The sequence below is a fragment of the Chionomys nivalis genome, chromosome 2 (genome assembly GCF_950005125.1).
Source record: "Chionomys nivalis chromosome 2, mChiNiv1.1, whole genome shotgun sequence".
NCBI classification, from domain to species: domain Eukaryota; kingdom Metazoa; phylum Chordata; class Mammalia; order Rodentia; family Cricetidae; genus Chionomys; species Chionomys nivalis.
Window position 1 is genome coordinate 129895171 of NC_080087.1, and position 21490 is coordinate 129916660.

The 21490-nt window shown below is 37.9% G+C and overlaps 1 protein-coding gene across 25 annotated transcripts in view; it reads right to left on the reverse strand.

Annotated features, from left to right (window-relative positions):
* The window catches only part of Map2 (microtubule associated protein 2), a 280270-nt gene that overhangs the window by 30778 nt on the left and 228002 nt on the right, over nt 1-21490 (reverse strand). For 16 of the 25 annotated variants that reach the window (XM_057761426.1, XM_057761424.1, XM_057761444.1 and 13 more), the window contains 2 exons: nt 12105-12218; nt 10025-10102 (listed from right to left, as the gene is read on the reverse strand). In XM_057761426.1, coding sequence (XP_057617409.1) covers nt 10025-10102; nt 12105-12218 — 192 coding nt within the window. Of the gene's footprint in view, nt 1-812; nt 1056-10024; nt 10103-12104; nt 12219-21490 lie in introns of all 25 variants that reach the window. The other 9 variants (XM_057761432.1, XM_057761449.1, XM_057761450.1 and 6 more) reach the window with 2 other exon arrangements.

The following is a 21490-nucleotide window of genomic DNA, read 5'->3' on the forward strand; positions in this document are numbered from 1 at the left end:
GCTCTTGTTGGCCTTGGAATTACTTGACATCAAATAAGTGACATGGTCTCGGTTTTATTTACATGCCAATCCAAGTGTCTCTTTTAAACTATTTCCTGTGGCCACCAGCACTTAGCTCAGTGATTTGAAAAGGATTTGGTGGTGACTCATAAAAATTCAGCCATCGCCTGAAGATGGGGCATCATGACCTGATAGGACTGTGGATGCTGTTGTAATGAGAGCAATGAAGTAGTTAAAACCTGTAATGAAATCTAGATGAATGAAAACTCAAGCGATACAGGCATGATCCGGGGTGCGCTGCCCGCAGAGACAAGACAAGGGGAGCACCGACAGGTGCTGAAGGAAAACCAAACCAGCAGCATTTGTTGAAGCATAAAAACAGCACTCTGCGCTGCAAACAAAAGCGATTGTATCACTTAAGCCTGTACGTGCTAAAATCCAGCTCTAGGGTTTGAAAAATAAGCGTATGAATTGCTGTCCCAAAACATAAAAACAAAAATATACATGTATTAGCAATGTGACTGGCAAACACTGGCGATGAGGAGGGAGGGGGTAAACCAAGGAAGAGTTCACACAGCATTATCAGCCTGCGGCAAAGCGTATTGTATCATGGCAAAGGACAACCAGCTGCAGCAGGGGACAACCAAGCTCTCACAGCATCTGCGCAAGCCACAGTCTCCGCACAAAGCCTGAAATGGAGTCTTATGACCATGAGAAGACCCAGCGGTGGACCGGCATTGGAAAGGCATTCGCTTGGTGGAAACCACGGCAACACATTTGCGGCACGCATGCGAATCCTGACAGACACACACCTTCCTTGATAGAGGAAGGAATTTTTACGTCCGAAGCCACCTCCGTGACCTCTTTTACACTTTTCTCATGTGGAGCCCCTGCCAGGGCACTGTCTTCTGGAACTATCTGCGCCTCTGCGCTAGATTCCACTTGGCCCTCACTGAGGCCCTGGGGGTAGTCTGAGGTCTTAGCAGCCCCAGGCTCTTTCCCAGGAAGGGCAGCAGGTTTCATGTCCTCAGCCATCGCACCCTTTAGCGTTTCGTCTTTTGGGGGATGGAAAAGATGTTGACATCATGACCACAGAACAATACACGAAAGGACAGAAATATTACTCATGGAACACTTTCAGCTCCATTCGCATGACCTCTCTGGGACGTCAGGTATGCTTTCCCTTTCCGTCTGAGCAAATTAATAACCGAATGACAGACACATTGTGTACTCAGTGGAAATTTATTATGTATAATATGCTGATAGAAATGACTTTGAAAACTAATTAAAAGACTGTGCTATTCATTTTAAAAATTGAGAGCTGAAAGGGTTTTATGGATTGATCACCCTCATGGGAATGGCAGCAAGATGAGCACAGGGGGAAGGCTTGTTGGAAACTAGAGATGGTGTTGCCCCAGCAGATGGAGAGAAGACAGATGTACTGGTGTGCGGAAAACAAGCTTCCCAGTTGGTTAGACACGTGTTTTCTCCAATGCAGGAAGTCCCTACACAAGAATCCCTGACTGCATTATTTAAAATGTAGAATCTTTCAAAGACAATTTTAGGAATAAAATAGCCTTAGCCTCAAAGTGTTACCTACTCAATGGCTTAATGTTTCATCAAAAAGTCCGTCAGAGTACTCTAAATACAGTGCTTCTAAGGAACGGCCATAAAGGTCAATTTATAATGCTGCCGTTGAATTATTTGATACTCAAGGAAAAGAAAGCGAAAGTAAAATACTTTTTAACTTGAAAATTTGGTCATTTTCCCCTTGAATACAACTGTTTTCACAGTGCTTAGTCAATAATAATTCATAGATAGTTCTTTCTGACAGTAAGAAAAAGTGTCCGTATTAGCAATATCATCTTACAATGCAATTCAAAATAAAATCACTAAGGACAGATGATGGAGTGGCACTCAGACTGCCAAAAATAACTCCTCCCTAAGGTATAAATGGAAATAATGTCAGCCTTTAAATGCAAAATTAAACTTCTGACGGCCACAAATTATTTTTTCATTTGATTTCATTTACATTTCAAATATCCACAAAAATAAATGAATCCATTTTACCCTTTAATAAATGAAAGGAAACCACATTAGCTGTTTTAGAAGTCTGCAGTGGGAAGATTCTTATGATAGTCCCGTAAAACAATTAGACATTGTGCAAAAGGCCTTGTGGGAAAGACTACAGATGGAATGGGAAGAAATTTTCTTTTTTAAGAAATATTAACACCCTGGAGGGTGGCAGAACTCCCTCATCTATCTTTCCACATTTACCACACAGACATTTTTGTGTCTGTAATTTAATTTTGTAATGGATATTTTAAAAATTTCAATTCTGCTTTATTATCAGAAATTTTTTATAATGCATACATTTTTAGTCTAAAGAACTTTAAGCGTATCTAACTTCACCAGGGCCAGCTTATCAGACGAAGTCTAACCAAGTTAATTAATTAATTTTTAGATTCACATAATGTTTTGACCTTAGATTTTTAAATTTTGAATCAGGTATGCTTGTGCCCCTGTACCTATCCCTTAATTAAAAATCTCCCAATTATTTCAGTCACCTTCAGTTTGCACTGTTAAAGTCTTGGGCTTCATTTAATGCTGGGTACACTTCTTAGGGTGCCAGAGCTGTTGGAGCTCTTTGGTTTTCAATATGACTTGGGAAAACCTCACTGTCATGCCCGTGCCTGTCCTTGGGATTGTCTGTCTCTCATGAAAATGAGTTCTTCCGCATGCATCATGTCATTGTCCTCACCAGGAAATACTTATGTCTAAGCAAAATATTTTCGTGGTATTTTCTTCTTTACAAAAAAAAAAAAAATCCCTAGTTAAAATGAGACAAGTGGAGCCCATACCCCCTGAATTTCATGCCCATGATAGGTAGCCACACATAGGCAGCTCAGCTGTCTGGGACCAAGGCCCTGAGTCCCTGGCTTCATTTTAGTCCAGCTCCGCTGAGGTGAGTTGAGAACAGCCACCGAAGCAACCCCCAATTTCTTACTTACTGACATGTAGTCATACATTTTCATCTCATAACATTTATTCTGCTTTAAGTGGATCTTTATTCTTTATTTTTAAAGAACAAGCTATAAATATAATTGTAAAAAGGTGACTTCTATTTAAGACTGGTCCTAATAATAGTCCATATCTAAGGAGGAAAATAAAATTGGGGTCATCTTCTTCAGTTCAGGTAAATAATGTGTTCTTACTGAATAATTTATTTACAAGGAACAAAAAGGAGTACTACTTTAATTGAATTGTTTCTTCTTCCTTTCCACCTCATAGGAGCAATAATATAAAAAAAGAAAAAGGGAAATGCTTATTCGTTTCATGTAACTCATTTCTTTCATATAAATTTGAGGCATCTCGTGGAAAACTCCGTATCTAGGGACTTCACTTTCATGTGGACAAAACAAGCTTGTGCCCACCCACCACCCACACCAAAGCACACTGAACATGATGTGTGTGCACAGAGCTGCAGGCTGGAGGAGGAGCAAAAGGGCACCATGCTCCTGTTCACCTTTCTCTTGGTCTAAGTGGCCCTCTGTGCTCTGTGCTGTGACACGGGGTATCACACTAGTCCACTCTGAGCTGAACAAAGGGTGCTCATAGTACTCCTCATCCGAATTGTAAGGGTCCTCATCAGGCACAGACACCGAGATGGAGGGGGCTAGGAGCCTACGCCTCTCCCCGCTGCTGGCAGGTTCATGGCTGGGGAACCTGTGCAGAGGACCCACTCGATCCTCAGCCCCTTCATCTACAAACAGACACACAGGAAGAAACTGCAGGGAGAACTGGACAAGACAGACATGAGATCAGACAGACGAGACAGACACCCACAGGAGGACATGAAGGGTCACCCAAGCAGCATGGCAGGATGGAAGGGGCTGAGACAAACTGAGCTGATGGAGGATGGAGGCGTGGATGGCGCATGCTTTTCTGGGTACTTAGCTAAGACTACTATTTAGTGGAATTTACCATTGATCTAAAAGACAATGACACCCCTGCTGTGAAATAGAAATTAGCTGTGCATCCTTCTCCAGTATTTCAGAATAACCAAGGAAATATTCGAACAGAAACAGATCATCACAAAACAAATGCATTCTTTCAAAGACATTTCTTCCTGAAGGTGGATTCATACATTAACACAATCAGAAATTAAGAAAGAGAAACGTTGCCAGGGTACCATGTCTGCTCAACTACGGGGGAGAAAAGTCTCCTGTTTGAATTGTGATTAGTTAGTCATGCACAAATGCTTAACATTTTGCTTAATTTAAGTTTTAATGATTTCAACCAGAAAGTAATACAGTTCCTCCCATTCACATTATAGATTAGTGTGCTTAGGGTCATCCGGACTCTCCTACGAACCAATGAGCCTAAAAACCTTAAGGATGTGCCCCATTTGGCTTTCGATGCAGTCATCTCTCAGAATTACGTCCAGGTTACTCAGGTATTCACTAATCAATATTACTTATATCTAGGCCTACATTAAAGTATGTCACTCTAGACTCTATTCTGGTTTTACTTTGCCAATGCACTGTAACGTAAGGACTGTCAGTTTTCTTTCAATAACCAAGTACTGAAAACTGGAAACAGATTTAAAAGCATGAGCATATTAAAAATAACACTCTGTGGAGAAAATGCTTTTAGCCCTTTAGCCCATTAGTTATTAGTCAGCACACTAGCACTGTGGAAGATATTCCTTGTCGAGTGTGCAGAAATTTCTCATAATAATGGTAGTTATTATACCATAGGGAAGATTAACCCCAAAATGATGCTTGCTATTCTCAGCAGTAGCTGAGCAGACAACTGCTGAGGATCTGTTCTGAGACTAGATGGTAGCTCTGGGCTTGGGATTGGTCCTTGTCAGTCACATGCTCTCCAGTGACTCTCAGACACCATGCATGCAAAATGTTTAACTTGTTCAACTGATTTCATGCACTGTCAAATAAGGAAAAAAATGAGTTATGTATTTCTCTGCTTTTCTGCATTTGTTTTCTGGGAAGGAGAAGATTACAACACAAAGGGTGCAGTGAGAGCTAAGAGCTGGTGGTGAGGAGGTGCTAGGTACTCGGTGATGTTTCAGTCTTCTGGAGCATTCGACTTTCTAAAAACAGCTCAGAGATCTATAACATCTCACAAGAAGTGACACTTTTATATTTTGAAAACTTTTGGTCTTGTCCCAGGATGGTGGAACCATTTGTGGGACCTTTAGTTGCCCAAGCAGAATGGCCATTTCTCCTTAGACCTTGTCTCTTCACTCAAAAGGGATAGCTGACCAAGTCCAGACCTCTCCCAGGACTGTGTGCTCTAAGAAAATCAATTTCTTCTCAGAAGTTGTGAGTAAAGGCCATCTGGGATGCAAGCCTCAGAGATAAACCAGAACATTGTATGTGTGTGTGTGTGTGTGTGTGTGTGTGTGTGTGTGTGGAGTCTGAGCAGTGCAGAGTCCCCAAAGGGGAAGACAGTGGCGTTAGAGTCTCGTTTGTTGCAGAGATGAAGTGTACATGATGAATGCTTTGGTGACCAGCCATTGGGGTGAGTAAGTGATACAAAATAAATAGACAAACAAATAAGGAAGGAATGGAGTATGCATTTGGGAGACATTTTATAAAAATCCACATAAGAATGGTAGCTTGTACCAGACTCCTGTCTAAAGACAACTGACTTGCACAATTCTATAGTACCAACTCTGAGAACTTTAGCTTTTGGGAAGTATGAAATTCTGAGTTGGAAGACCCAGATTTACATATAAATTCTAGCTGAGTCATTTATCCAGAGCTAAACAATGATATCACTGACAAAAACATGTAAATTTCTATCTCTGTGGGTTGCTGGATGAAATAAATGATAAGACGTTGGTAAAACTGCCAAGCGTAATGTGTAGCTATTTAAAATTATCCTTCGTGTATATTCTCATGGCATGTGTGCATGCACACACACAAATGCCTACAGGCACAATGTACACTATGCTATACACGTGAAGGTCATGGGACAACTTGGTTCTCTCCTTCCACAACACGGGTCTTTGGGGTCAGACTCAGGTTGTCAGGCTTGGGGGTAAGTGCCCTTTTCCAGATGAGCCTGTGTGTAACTACATATATGTTAGCATGGTTCTTCCATTGGCTCAGCTTTAAGTTTCCTTCTTTACCTTAACTTGGCAGTTGAATTTGAAGTTGATAAACTTAGGGAAAATGTGAATTTACTTTATAAGCTACTTTCATGGCTTTGTTCATCATTTACTATAAGTTAATGTAATTTGGGAACTGTTTTTTTTTTAAATATTTTTATGGTTTATTTAACTTTATTTTATGTGCATTGGTGTGAAGGTGTCAGATCCCCTGCAACTGGATCTTCAGACAGTTGTGAGCAGTCATGTGGGTACTGGGAATTGAACCCGGGTCCTCTGGAAGAGCAGTCAGTGCTCTTAACCACTGAGCCATATCTCCAGCCCCTTGGGAACTGTTTTTAATCATGCAATAATCTACTTCATTTAACAAGTGACTTTCAAAAGGATAGGATGACCTTGAGAACCTTGGCCTTTTTACATAGTTCTTACGCATAACTACAGACTTCAGAAATGAGTTTTGGCTGATTCTGACTGAGGAATATTTTCCTTCTAGTTTGTGTTTACTTAAACTTTTTATTAACACATCTAAAATTTTATATTGGGCAAAAGGAAGATTTGTCCTTCCAAACTGGTTGATCAGATCGTTTTGGAAGAAATCTGTAGTCACGTTTATGAGAATCTAGGGCTCATGGGCTACCAAGGACTAATTATTGCTGTTGCCTCATGGCACAGAGCAGAAGGCAGCTGACTCCACTCACAGTGTTCCCTATGAGCTTTCTCCAATTTGCCAGCTTCTGGCCAAAGATTCCTCCATGTCCTGGTGCGACTGCCACCCACAAATGACATGGAGCGGAGCTACTTTCAGATAACAACAATTCTGCTGCCGTCTCTATGTCACTGAAAAATATCACCCCAGAATTCTGGATTAACTGCACAAACCAGAAGGACCTCTGGTCTAGAGTATTCTCTTGGATTTCCACAGACTTCTGTATTCTGACAGCTCAGTCCGGGTGAGCTGCTATGACTAACAAGAAAGAGGGAAGGAGGTGAAGACACACTGTAACTAACAGAGCCCTCTAGAGCAGTGCCATGATTTGCTTCCTATGAGAGCTACTTGTTAATTTTTTTCAATAAAATCTCTATTAGGTATTTCCCCAAATAAGGACACATACTGAGATATGAGATAAACTAACATTACATAATTACAGTAAATGGATGTTTTTAAAGTGATGAATGTCAAATTATTTTCAATGGAAGCGTTCCCCTTTTAAATAAATGTCTGTTAATTAAGAAACAAGAGTCCCCAGAGCCACTATTTACTCAATTTAAATCAAAGTGCTCTCTTCCATTTGTATAAAAGGATCAGGTTGTGCCTGTCCCTGTGCCCTCAAAGATGCTGGAGAGTGTGTGTCCTGGAGGGGAAAGAATCTCTCAGACAAAGGATGAAGCTCACCTGCTCCTTCTCCCAGTAAACCTGCTCTCAGTAGTACACCATGCTGCGTCTTCAGCAACTCATTGAAAACTTAAGGAACCAAACAGTTCCTTCTTTTCTTGTAGCTTGTCACTCACTAGCTTGTTTTCTTAATTTAACTTTTTTTAAAAAAACATCTGTTATTTGTTGAACATTAATTTTACTGGGATTTGAGATAAAGGATCAATAGAACTGTGCCTTGATCCTTTCACACATTAAAGATGAGATTATCATCTGATTTAAATGAATTACGTAGGGTTTATAAAATATGCGCATATCTTTTCACATAGCTTAAAAGACAGTGATCTATCATTTGATCTTTTTATGTATCTTAATGTCTCTTTTGAAAAAGAAATAAATGGAAAACACAAAGTAAGGTTTGAAATATAACTGAATGACTTGGAATGGGAAGGGAGGAGCATCTTCCCTGGATATACTGGACCAATGTGAGGAAGGCGATTCCTTACATTCTGATGTGAAACGAAAGCCATGTCTGATTTGTTCATATTCTCACCGTGTGTGACGTGTTTTCTGTAAGGAAGAGACCAAGCGGATCCCCAGACAGATAGGAGGAGTCTCCGAGCTTTTCTGCTACAATTCCCACTGAGTAAGAGGAGTCAATAACCCGACCTCAAGCAGACTTTTGGAGTGGGTCAGCTCTGTGAACATCGTAGCTCTTTCTGGGTTAAGAGGATTCTTGGGGGCACTAATGGTTTTAAGTGGTAGTTCAGACATACTGAGAGAAATACAACTGTCATGCGCAGCTTCCTACTGCACCTCCAGTAGACAATGAATGAAATCCAGGTCCTTGGCCCCAGCAAGTTAGTTACTACACTCTATTTCTTAATCCTTTCCCATTTCTCACTATTCTCACTACTTGTTAGCCATGGCTCCCTGTCCTAGAACACAGCATCTTTGCATCTACTTGTGTGCATTTGCACATCCTGTTTCCTCTGCCCCACAGTTTTCACCAGTGATCTACCAATATTTCCTCTCATTTTGGAACTAGAAATACAAGAAAAGAAGGATCCTCTGTCCAGAGGCTGCTGTCCTTACCCTTCTTGGAGGTAATCTACTTGAATTATTTGTAAGCTTATTTATTGCATTCTTTTTCACCATGCTGTTTGTTCTCTGAAAGGAAGGATTATGTATGTTTTGTTCTCAAGCATTTGCTCGGAATTCAAAGTGTTTCTGGGACACTGTAGGTGCTCAATAAATATGGCCCAGATGACAGGAAAGGCGTAAGTCAGTCCAAACAGAATCTTTCAGATGTATAAAGGGTACTGTAAATGACATTTAAGGAGATTAACTAATAGCAAATTGCTGATATGTACTAATTACAGTTGCCATTTTCTTTGCACAGAATGATTTTGCTTGTTTTCTGTTATTTCAGGTATCAGATTAGAAGGGGGTTGGTTTAATTATGAAAAAGTTTACCACAAAGAAGAGGTGTTGCTTAAAAATCTGGGACTAAAAAAAAACTGCCTCAGAGCTAACAGCATGTAGTTGAGTATTTTAGTTTTCTGTATTTAGGAAAAATAGAAATGAATCAGATTATGAATTATAACATGATAAATGTTTAACGATGATGTTATTTATCTTTTACATGGCAAATGATCTCTGAAGTGACAACATGAGAAAAAGCAAATGAAAGAGAAAATGAATCAAATAGCCTTAGGACATGCAAACTGACAATAAGCCACTGTTGTTCCTCTTCGAAAGATCAGCCAGCCTTTGCATACACTTGGAGTCTCGGGACCGAGTTTCTGCTGAAGCAGTGTGATCTAGTGCCTCTCATCTCACATTCTGAATGAATGTTCTCAAAGCATCTGTCTGTTTTGTCAATGAGAACTGAAATGCTGACGTGGTGTTCTGTGTGAAGCAAGTTCGTAAATGTATTCATGGACGGTAGTAGGTCTCAGTGGGGAAGCATCCATGGCTTCTAGTTCACTGCTCTCAGCATCTGTTCATTCATTAACTTCCTGGTTTATTCATTAATTTTTGGTGAGATTTTGCTATGGGGCAGGACCTGGGGGCAGTCTTGGCAATATAACCCGTGAGTAAACTACACAATTTCTGGGTGAGTAAACTACACAATTTCTGGCACTTCCCTAAGAAAGTACTGACTCCTGCTGTCTTGGGATTGTATTTGTTATTTCTTTTCAGCTGTAAAAGGATTGTTATTTCGGTCCAACATCTCCACATTCAGCTAACTGCTTATAGTTATTCTAGCAACTTGAACACGGAGTTTTCACATAGTTGATTTTTCCTTTTATATAATATTGACCATATTCTTAAGCTTCTGATTTTATATAAAACACGGATTCTATTTTCATTTTTGGGCTTATTTTCTTCTTGACGCTCTGAGTTCACACCAGTCCTGTCTACGTTACCTGGCACTGGTGTTCCTGGCTGTGGACTGGAGTTTATTGTTTACCCTGTTGGACAGCCTCAACCCTAGAAGGTCAAGAACGTACCTTCCTCCACTGCAACTGCCTGTTCTGAGGCTGGCGATGGTGGTGGGGAAGGTGGCAGATGAGCTGTTTCCTCAGCTGCTGCAGATCAAACACAGAGAAGTGAGACAGAACAGTTAATTCTCTCAGTCCTGTGGTCCTCCAATCTGCAAACAGACTCCTAAGAAGCTCTTATCTTTACCTGATTTACCTGTTGACAACTTACAAGATTAACATTCCGTATTTATAAAAAGCCTTTTCTGCATAAAAATGAGTTGGAAACAAATGAAAGAAAATTCTATTGTATTTCTAAATAAAAAAAAAAATCCAAGTTAAATTTTTAACTTCATTTAGCCCTAAGATACTACATTATAATACACCCAGGCAAGCATTTTGGTTGGGATTAGAATTGTCTAATCAAAAACAATAAACTTTTGAATGTTCTGCAAAGTCTATAAACAAATATTATCTTGATCATTCATAGTCACATTGCTTGATAAACATTTTAAATGAGACTTCACCTCCAGTTTAAGTTAAACCTCCTTTATCTTTCACTGTCAGAAAGGAAGAGTATGGTGGCCATCAGACAAGCTCCACCCACCCAGTGGGACCTGGGCCACTTCCTGGTTTTGGTATCACCATGAATTAGCATATTGGGCAGGGCTTTGAACCACCTCTGACTTCCTCCAAGACACTTACCTTCCAAGTGACCTTTCTATGCAGGGAAGGAGCTTCAAAGGCAATAGTTCTCAATGAATGCCAGGGGCTGGTCTATTCCATACGTTACATGAACTCAAGTTTTATGATATAGTTTACCTTAGAGGTGGCTTTGTGACATCAGGTGTTTAGCTCCCAACTCTGAGATTTGTGCCATGTATTTTTAAGATTTAAAATTTTAAATCTTGAATTTTATTTCAAAGAAACAAAGAACTGGAGTGAATGATAGATTAAAGGTTAACGTTTTAAATTAGGCATTTTTTTTCCAATTCTGTTCATGAGAAAGAAAACCCTTGATATTAAAACACTCAGAATGACACATATTGACTATATTCTAAACTCTTAATCTGGAAAAGGAAAATATTCTTATTCTTGATTTTTAGTAGACATTTCAAGGATTCTTAATCAGGAAAAAATATTAAGGATACACTGAGCTATAAAATAGGAAAAAAATTTTAGGATTTAGAAGCCATGCCTTTTGGCAGATTGGGCATATGTGTGTAGGAAATAGATAGACTGAATTCTAGAAAGTCTCCTTCCATTTATACATATATATCTGTCTACTTACCCACTTATCTAGGGTCTATCCAGTCTCTATTATCTAACTAATATATATATATTATAGTTGTTTAAATATATATATATATATTATAGTTGTTTAAATATATATATATATATATATATATATATATATATATATATATATATGTTTCGGTCTATCCACTTAGCTATATATGTATCTATTAATCATCTATGTAGTTGTAATTTATCTTTGCTTCTATTACCTATCTATCATTTATGTATTAATGTATTCATGTATCAACATACATATCTGTATATCTATCTGTGCAGGGCAGCAAGCCTTTGGCTGAGCGCCCTCCTCAGCAATTATGTGTTGCATGGCTTTGTGGCACTGAAGGGCATTTATGACCATCGGAAAGGGCAAGGCTACTGAATTGCCCTTAGGTGAGCTATATGGTTGATTCTCAAATCACAAGGTAAGTCTCTCCTATGTGACTCAAGTCACTGATGACTCTAACAAAGTCCTAGCTACTGGTTTCATGTAGTTGAACACATAAGGAAAGATAGTCATTTCTAATGGAAGCTTCAGCTTACTTCATGTACATGGAGCCATAAAATCCTGATTTAATAAACAAAAAGGGGTTATAATGTCTAACAACAAACATATTACCCTAAAACCTATCAACACATCCCAGTGAACCCATGAGGGGGTGACAACAAGTCCTCCTGCTTCTGGTAGAGGTGGTAGGTGACTGCCTTATAGACGAAGTATGTACAAAGTAGAATATATTCTGTGACGTAGTAGACTCTATGCTGTGACAAGGGGCAGCACATGCTTGTCCCGACCTAGGCTTTTCTTATTTACCTAATGGCAGAGCTGCGGACTGGTCTTTCTGTTGGGCTTCTTTTTCTTGTTCACCTTTCAGGACTGCTACAGCTTCAGCTGTGACTACTTGAACTATCCTCGCAGACACTTCTTCTGCAAATAAACAGGAACAAAAGATCATACAGTGACCAGAAGTCCAACCAGAGAGCTTCAAGAATTGATCAACAGTATTTAAAAAGAACAACTTTAGGATTTGGGGATTCTCAGATGCATTAATTGTTCAAGGCAAGTCTAGCATTTAAAAGTCGTCAGTTGAGGATGCTTCTTGCATTCCAGTGTTTTATGGAAAACTGGGAGCAAGAGAGGTAGTAAAGACACAGCAGACATTGGGACAACATGATCCTTGTCTTCTAGATCATTCTTGAATCTTCTTATTCGCACTGATGCAACATTTAGTATCCTTCAGTGGCATTTAGCACAGCACATAGGGAACTGTACTGAGAGATATGTGATTACTTGTGTGGTAAACATCCACAGTCCTGGGTGACCTCTTTTGTCACCCACACAATTCTTGAGACCATTCTCCCCAAGTTTTGGGCTAGACTGGATACTTAACACAGTTCGATTATTTTTTTTTCTTTGCAAAAGGGTAGAAAACGAATATAAAAGTTTTTGTTCATGTTATTCACACAAACTAGAAATAAACCATACTCCACACTATGATTGCCAACTTTAAAAAGGCACAGTTACTTCATATACTTTGTAAGAATTCGACACATTTTAGAAGAGTATCATTTAAACTGGAGTCCTAAGTACTTGAGTATTAATTAACTTTCTATCATCAACAATATTTTTATATGAGTTGAAGCTCTTTTTATTGAGAAAATATTAATAAAAAGCACAATTATCATTAGCTTATGTGGCAAAATTATAATTAAGCATTGTTACAATATTTCAATCTTTTGTGCAGGACTGCATGTTGGTATCAACCAAAAATTACTTTAATTGTTTATAACATAATAGAACTTGAGACATGCAGAATGGATTCATACAAAATAGACAAAATGACATTGTGGGCATTTTATAAAGAAATTTTAAAACAGTCCAAGTAGAGACAAGGAAGCAGAGAATTGAAGGCTTGCATGTCCCTGGTCCATGTCGTCAGATTCACCCTTCACAAACACACTGTTTCATTGGTGGCCAGTAACTTAGTTTCTATTTATTTTGGAAAAGAAATCCTAAGAAATTTGAATTTTTTATTTTTGTTTTGGGGAAAGCTAATTTAGAAATATACTTTTGGTTTCCAGTGAACCTAACTTATGAATGAGGTGACTTTATATTTGGACACGTTTAGTATATTTGTCAGAAAATAGTTTTAGCATGATCTTGGAAGGCTTGTTAAACTTTCATATTTCTTAAAAAATTTATCAAGAGCTGGATATGTAGTTAAGTGATACAGTGTTTGCCTTGTATGCATAAGACTTTGGGTTCAAGTCCCAGCATCCATTTTTGATTTAAAAAATTCTATTTTAAGACTAATCTGGTAACATATGAGGAAGCCAAGTTCATATTGGGTTAACTAATGTGTTATGGTTGTTTGTAATAATAAAATTATTAAATCTTTTCAAATAGAAAATTATATGCCTTCTATTCAAAACTTCACTGTATTTAGAAACATGACCCTGACCAGGAGCTTGGGGGTTTCATATGGTCCAGTGAATTTATAATCTTCCTTGAAAGAGGCAAAGTAATGTATCAACAAGATATTAATGGTAGTTTTCCCTACGAAGCAAGAGATTTTTTTTATTTCCCCAGAAGAAATGTAATTAGATCTCTCCTGGGTGAATTCTGCATCCCCATTGCCTGGCTCTTGGGAGAGGAGCAAATTCACTCAGGGCTTGGGTTAGATCACGGATAATTAAGAATAAATGTACCAAAGAAACACAAATGATCAAGTATGACAGTCATAGAATCAAACTAATAAAAGTGAAATTATAAAGACTCTTGTCTTATATATATGCTCATTGTTTTCATATATTTAATCGTGTATGACATCTTTCATCCATCCTTCATATATTTCTATTGCTTCCATCCACCTATCCACTCACCCACCCACCCACGAACCATATTTTTACCTTTTTAAGGGGTAACTATCCTTTAGGATAAGTTTTTAAGGAACTATTAAGGTCTTAGTTCAGTGGAATATGGTTCTGTACTGAAGAATTTCTACCATCTAGTTATTTTATCCTGATAAATTCACTAGAACTCATTGTGCTTCACACGAAATGGAACAAGTAATAGCCTTTGGTGCATGGAATGATGTGGGATCTCAGCTAGGTAATTACATAATATGTAACAGACAGCACGCCAAGAATCCTTGACGAAAGAGGTGTCCAGATGGTTCTTACCACTTCAATATCTCACTAGCAGCCATGGCAGTATATTCTGAGAGACTAGTCCCACCAGGCTAGCATTATTATGACTATCTCTTGATATCATAACTCATTGTTGTTAATATTTGTGTCTATAATGATGGTCAGAGGAAGTATTTTTCAAAGACAAAGTTTTGAAGGAAGAAAACACTCTTTTTTCTCTTCCTCTTGTTTCTCTTTTCTATCCCCCTCCCCCTCTCATTTTTTGCTCTCAAACTTGGTTGCATAAATCCTGGGATCCCAACTATTCGGAATCACTATCATCAAGTCCAACTCTGGACTATCACCTAGATGGAGCACCAAGGAGCTAGCTGGCCTGAAAGCTCACTAGAACAATTAGCAGCAGGACATCTCCTGTAGGCAAGAGAGCAGAAGACAGTGTTTTCATTGTTTGTTTTCTCCACCTTCTCTTTTTCTTTTCCAAATACATACATAATTTATGACTAGAAATTGGCTATTGAGAGGATTAAAAAATGTATTATACATAAATTATCAACCATACACAATTGAAAGGTAATATTGACTACTATAGTTGAAAGTTTAATACTGCTTATTATAAATAGCTATTTTGAAAACCTCAATCATTTATTTTTGAACTTCAAAACTTTTTGGGAAGTGAAGTTTTTTTTTAGTTTATGCTATACATTACATTAGTCAAGGAGTATGTGTGATATTTCTGTTTTCTCTTTTGTGAATTTTAGAATGTTTTGTGAATTAACATCAATTTAGCACTAGAGAAGTTACTAGTAGTTGACCAGTTTTTGAATGTTAACCTTGTGATAGCCTATTTTATCATTAATGTCAACATGACAATGAGTTTCTACAGGCAATAAAAATAGCTTGGCTGTAAAGTGAGGTTATAGCCAAAAAAAGTTTGTAAGAAAAACTTGTATAACAAAAAAGAAAACTCAGAAATAACTCAAGTACACAGAGAGGTCATCAGTTAGGAAAATATTTGGAATACCTCCTTGCTTCAGTGCCTGGCACAGGCTACCAGACACTGTGTCAGGCTTTTGTCTCTTACAAAAGGCGTCTCAATTAACCTTGCACCACTGTGCTACCGTACAGCTCAGCACTTACAGCTGCTCCAGTCCTTTGTTGTCCTTCCGCAGACTACCCACACCACACCATCCCGAGGACCTTATTGTTTCAGTCTTCATCATGGCAGAATTTTAAAGGCAGGCCCAGTTCTGGGCATGGTGCATCTTCATACTATGGTTACTGTAATATTAGCCCACTAAAACCCAATTAATTAATAAAATTGGTGGGGCTGACAACCTTTCCACAGCTCTGAAAATTCTAAGCTGCATCTTGAGTGAAGATGGAGCATTATTGGTAGACCCAGTAAGTGTTGAATGTGCAGCCCGTGGGTCTGGATCAGGACCAGCTGTGCCTCCTTGAACGTGCAATGGTTCACCAGTTAGACTGTGAGCACAAAATCCAGCAGATTGGCATATGCCCGGACACATAATTTTGTTGATTTCTTGCAGCTTGTTAAAAGTGAACCAAGATGCATTGACAGTAAATTCAACCATATGGCTATAAAAACCACTAAATGTTTCTGCTTTGAAGAGTCGTGGGTACAATAATGGTGTGTTAAAAGAAATGACAAATCAGTCTACCGTACACTTGGTGAAAAAGGAAAACAAAACAATTTAAGACAGAATGCTCCTGTCAAGAAGGTTTTTCTCAGTAGGGTACAAAATGGTTGCCTAGGAAACCAATGTTAATTGCTGCTGCTGCTGGAATCTAGTCAACAAGGAAAGCACTGTGTAGTTCGCAGTGCTCTGCTAAACAAACACCCTCCATAAATTCATGAAGAGGGAAAAAACGAAAATTCCTTGCTTCTTGCTTAATTTGGAGAGTAAATGGCTCCTATGAAAGTATTTCCTTGAATCCACTAGTCATGAAAGCATTTAAAGAACAGATTGTTGGAGAGTTTTGTTTGTTTGCTTTCCTGGCATCTTTGCATTAATTAAGGAACCCGGCATTGACACAGCCCACCCTTCAGACCTCTGCTGAAGCACAGCGTCACCATGGCAACACTGCAGCCGCACAGCTTTGCTCAGCAGCCTTTCTTCTGAATATTTCCCTACTCAAGAGGGCAAGTACATTGTCAGTAGAATCAACTTTCAAGACAGACATTTAAGAAAAGAGATCAGAGTTGAATAGAGTTCAATTTTTTGGTTTTTGTTTTCCGGAAGGGGTTTATTTTGTGTCTGTTTCAGACAATGCAAGAAAGCTTAGCCATTCCTGGGAGAGACAAAAATGTTGCTCTCCTGCACACAATTGTTTTGAAGTCCAAGGTAATCTTATGGAAGAACATGTTTTGTTTGTCTTCACTCTTATGTTTCAAAAGTGGCCACAGATTATTGACTGATTCTTCTATAGCCACTCATAAAGCCTCTCTTTGATAGCCATGTCCAAACGAGTAGGGATTATGGTTGTATGAAGATTTCCCTTTCTCTTTTCAAAGTATATTTTAAAATTTCATGTATGTGTCTATTTCTACATGTGGATATGTGCAAGTGATGGTTTGGATCTCCTGAAGCTGGAATTAGAGTCAATTGTGAGCCATCTGATTAGATGCTGGGATTTGAACTCAGATCCTCTGTTAGAACAGCACACATTGCACTCTTAATTGCTAAGTCATTGGTCTACCCCTCCCCACTCTCTCTATTCCTACCTCAATTTATATGTTCAAAGCCATCATCCTACCTAGATTGTACCTTGACATACTCAAATGAATTCTTTAGAGATTTAACTGGACTGCCCTGATTTTCAAATTTGGCTAAGGAGAAAGGAATAACAAATTAAGATAAATCGCAGTGAGGGAAGACCACATCCTGATGGTAATGCATTGAGTTAAAAGTAATTAGACAAGCGTAGATCAGAAACAACACCTTCTGGGAAATTTTATTTCTAAATTTAGTGTCCAAGATAAGAATAGAAGGGAAAATATTTAAGCAAAAGACACACAGTTAAGTGAATATGGTCCCAATCTAGCTTTATAATTACACTTTCTACTTTAAGGTTTGGGGGCTGATTTCTAGTCTTATTATATATATATATATTTATGCTGCAACCTGTAGTTTATATAATAGAAATGTGATAATTAAGTAAAGTATAATATTTACTCATCCAAAATATTGGGTAAACATAAAATTAATGAAGAATTTACTTCTTGAAAATTTCAAACAGCTTTTATCAAAACTAATTAAATATAATCATTTTTAGCATTGGAGGACTGATAACACCAAATGAGGGATTTAAATGTTCTATGTTATATCTTATTAAAAATGAACTATTCTTTGCAGACTTTTGAAAACTTGTAGTGTCCTCTCTGCTAGATCTTGAAACATACTATACTGTCAAATGACTGAATTATAAAACATTATTAGAAACATTAATGTGAACATAAATTATTGGTAAAACAATGAGAGCTTGAATAAATCTACCCTTAAAAAGAATAACTGTGGAATACACGGAACATATATGTGTATGCATGCACGTGCCCATCTGTGTGTTTGGAGCACTGAACTATGTAGGACTTCCTTCTGGCTTTAAAGGGCTCATCTCAATGTTGCAATTAAGACTATCTCAATGTTATAATAAAATAATTTCTAAATTATCGTATCATAGTTGGATAACTAATTTTCCCATTGGGTCTGGTGCAGACTGAGACCGGGAGTGAAGATAGGCTTTCATGTCATGAAGGAAGTAATGTTTCTGTAGCTACAAAATGCATAAATGACTGGGCACAACGATATGATAAAAAAGGAAATATAATTCTTTCTGTATCAGAAATAGTCTTTACTAGTTACCTATGTTATGCTTATAGCCTTTTCTATCGTAATCAGTGTTATTGTTTTATGGTTTACACCATTAAGTTAGTGAACACTTGCTTCCTTTCTCTTGCTTATCCTCAGCATGACTTGGTCAAGTTATGGAAGCTCTTATATAATTTAAGAATCCCTATATAGAAAAATGACTTTGCTCACTCAGTCATCATACAGAGAAGGCAACATGACTTCTGCATAAGTGAAGTTGGATTAAACGTCCAGTCCTAACACATTTCTGAGAATGAATCTGCCATTCTCAGCAGCAACATCAGCTTTGCCTCATGAGTTACAAACTAAGCAGGTGATTGTCTATATTCTAACCACACATTTTATTTTAGACACAGCAACTCTATTATATTTTCTTTGTTCTAGCACTTGAAGGGATTTTAGTATATGTTACTTGTAGTATATCTTTATATTTTTCAAAATCTAATGACATATATACATATAATCACTGTTCACAGTCTTAAAAAGTACAATAAAATTAGAAGAATTGAAATGCCGATGGTAAAAAAACATGAGAGGAATATATCACTATTATTAATAGTATAATTAAATAAAAGTTCAGCAACAGCACAGTGTGAGTGGATACCTTCACTGGAAACTTCCAGACAAGTACAACTGATGAACAATAAACACATTCTGCTAGGACCAACCAATTAGTAGCAAAATGGAATGACTTTCCAAGAGCATAGTTCTAATTTGGAAAAGAAATGTAATGTTCAATATTGCCTTTGTAGTTGATATAATCATAAAAATAAAAAGAAAAGCCTTTGATGATTTCTAAATTTTTTTGTGAAAAATATTCTAAAGCAATGATTAATTTTTGTGGACTGATGAAAGTATCTCTCCAACTGTAAGATTTATGAAAGATATGTAAGAAACAAGCACTAGTAGTCCAAAAAATCTGTACAAACTTACAAATATCATAAAATATACCCAGGGGAGCCACTTAAATAAAAGTTTGCACAGATGACTTTGCTTCAATGTTGTTTACTTTTCTCAATCTCTATTAGTATTTAGGTATATTTCAATTTCTATTACTGCATTTATCCTTTGACTAGGAGCCCAGCAGAGAGAGAAGGGTGCATGCACTTTGATGGAGTGGTAGAGGGTGGGCATGCTGTAGGGAAAGGTGAGCAGGCTTTGTAAGAGGGAAGTGGGTGAGCAGCATCATATGGGCTCGTGACCACTGACAACTTAAAGACACTAAGGAAAGAGAATGGAGAAAGCTATCAGAAAAGTGCTCAAGGCAGGTTTGGTTTCCTTCTGAACTTTGCTTAGGGCAGTAGAAAGAGGCTGTTGTAGCATATGCTGTATTCTCCAATCACAGACAGAGATTGATTTAGTTAGGGGATCGAAGCCTATGGAAGTCATTTATGGAGCTTCCTGAAAACATGGAAACTCAGATTTCCCATGAAATCCTACAACTTTCGTAAAAAAAACCTCATTGATAACCAATTCCTGTTTCTAAGAGTATAACTAAGCCTGCCTGGTTTCTCTAACTTGAAGAACCACTGATCCCCAGTGTCTACAGCCACCTCCCATCCCTCCAAAGTGTTTCACATGAATTGGTAGTATGTGTTTATTTTCTTACAGAAAGGTAAAGCAAAAACACTCCCAAGGACCTATCTATCTCTTCTCCCCTTTTTTCAATTTTTTCATTATGTAACTGGGAAAAGTAACATGAAACAACGGTGGAATGACTTGGTTCAACAAAATTCATAGAAAGAAAAGTTTTTAATACAGTACTATACTAACTAGTGACTCATCTGAAAATCTGTAGACCATAGCGGAAGGAATATCTCGATGTTGTAATTAAGACTATCTCAATGTTTTAATAAAATCGTTTCTAAATTATCATATCATAATTGGTTAACTGTTTTTTCCATTGGATCTGGTGAAGACTCAGACCCTGTGCTTCTGTAGAGGTTCATTATCTCTTCTGTCACTCCAGAGAATTGAGGCGCAGAGGACTCGGAACATTTCCTCTTAGTGAAGACAAGCTCAATATTTCCTCAATGCAATTTATAACGGAGGACACATTTTTAAATTTGTGAACTTATACTGGTCATAAAATGTGAATTCACTTTTGACACCAACAGTCAAGTTCTTGAGCATAATCCCAAATGTACTTGGATCCGATGTACAAGTTAAATGTGGTCCAGTGAGAACTGAATACTTTCTTACACTATGTTGGCAGGTCATTGCATGGACACGGGATGACTGTTAGCCCAACTAAATAAACTTGCCGTCCTAAACTATGATTTTCATAGTGATGACATTTTGGTTTGCAATGTAATCATTTGTTTCCTATTATAATAAGGACTTAGAAGAGTTAAGGAAGAAATGGCCCAAAGACAATATCTAACACGCTTTATGATACTGTTTCAGCATAGTCCCTTTTTTCTTTTTTGAGGAAAAGGTCAATTTTCACAGCTCATTGGTGTCTATCCACAGTCCCCATGTCAATGAAAGACAAAAAAGAGGTTGGGGAGAAAGAAAAGCTAAGAAGTTTTTACATTTCAACACGGGTGTCATCTTTCAGAACAGCACCAAGAACAGCAACTGCAGTCTAGTGGGATTTATTTTTCAGTACTGGGGATTAAACCCAGGCTCTCACACATCCAGGCAGTGAGACTTCACTGGGATCCATTCCAATCCTCATCCAGTCTTTTCAATGTTTCAGAGCTTTGCTCCACTTTTTAAAGGAAGGGGACCATTTGGGCACGTAAATAAAACACACTCCAAGGAGAACACATATTCAGTCAATTCTTTGACCTTCTTTGCTGCTTATAAAGGAAACAGGTGTTTGTAATTCAACTTATGCAAAAAGAAAAGAAAATGATACATCTCAGGAAGCCCTTTATAAACAATGAGTTAAAATAAATCCATCATTAAAAAACCCCACATTTTCCTAGGACTGGGATGTAGGTCACAGTAAAGAGATTGCTTATAAGAACAAGGTCCTAGGTACAATGCTCAGTCCTGTCTACAAGCAAAACTTATTTTTCCTATAGTCCATTTGTAATTTCCCTATTTCAATATAGAAGTACTGTTTACTATCTAAACCCTTACCATTTACCAGTCATTTCATAGACACAGAGATGAAACATCACTCAGTTTTTGCTGAGATGACTTTCAAAGTCAG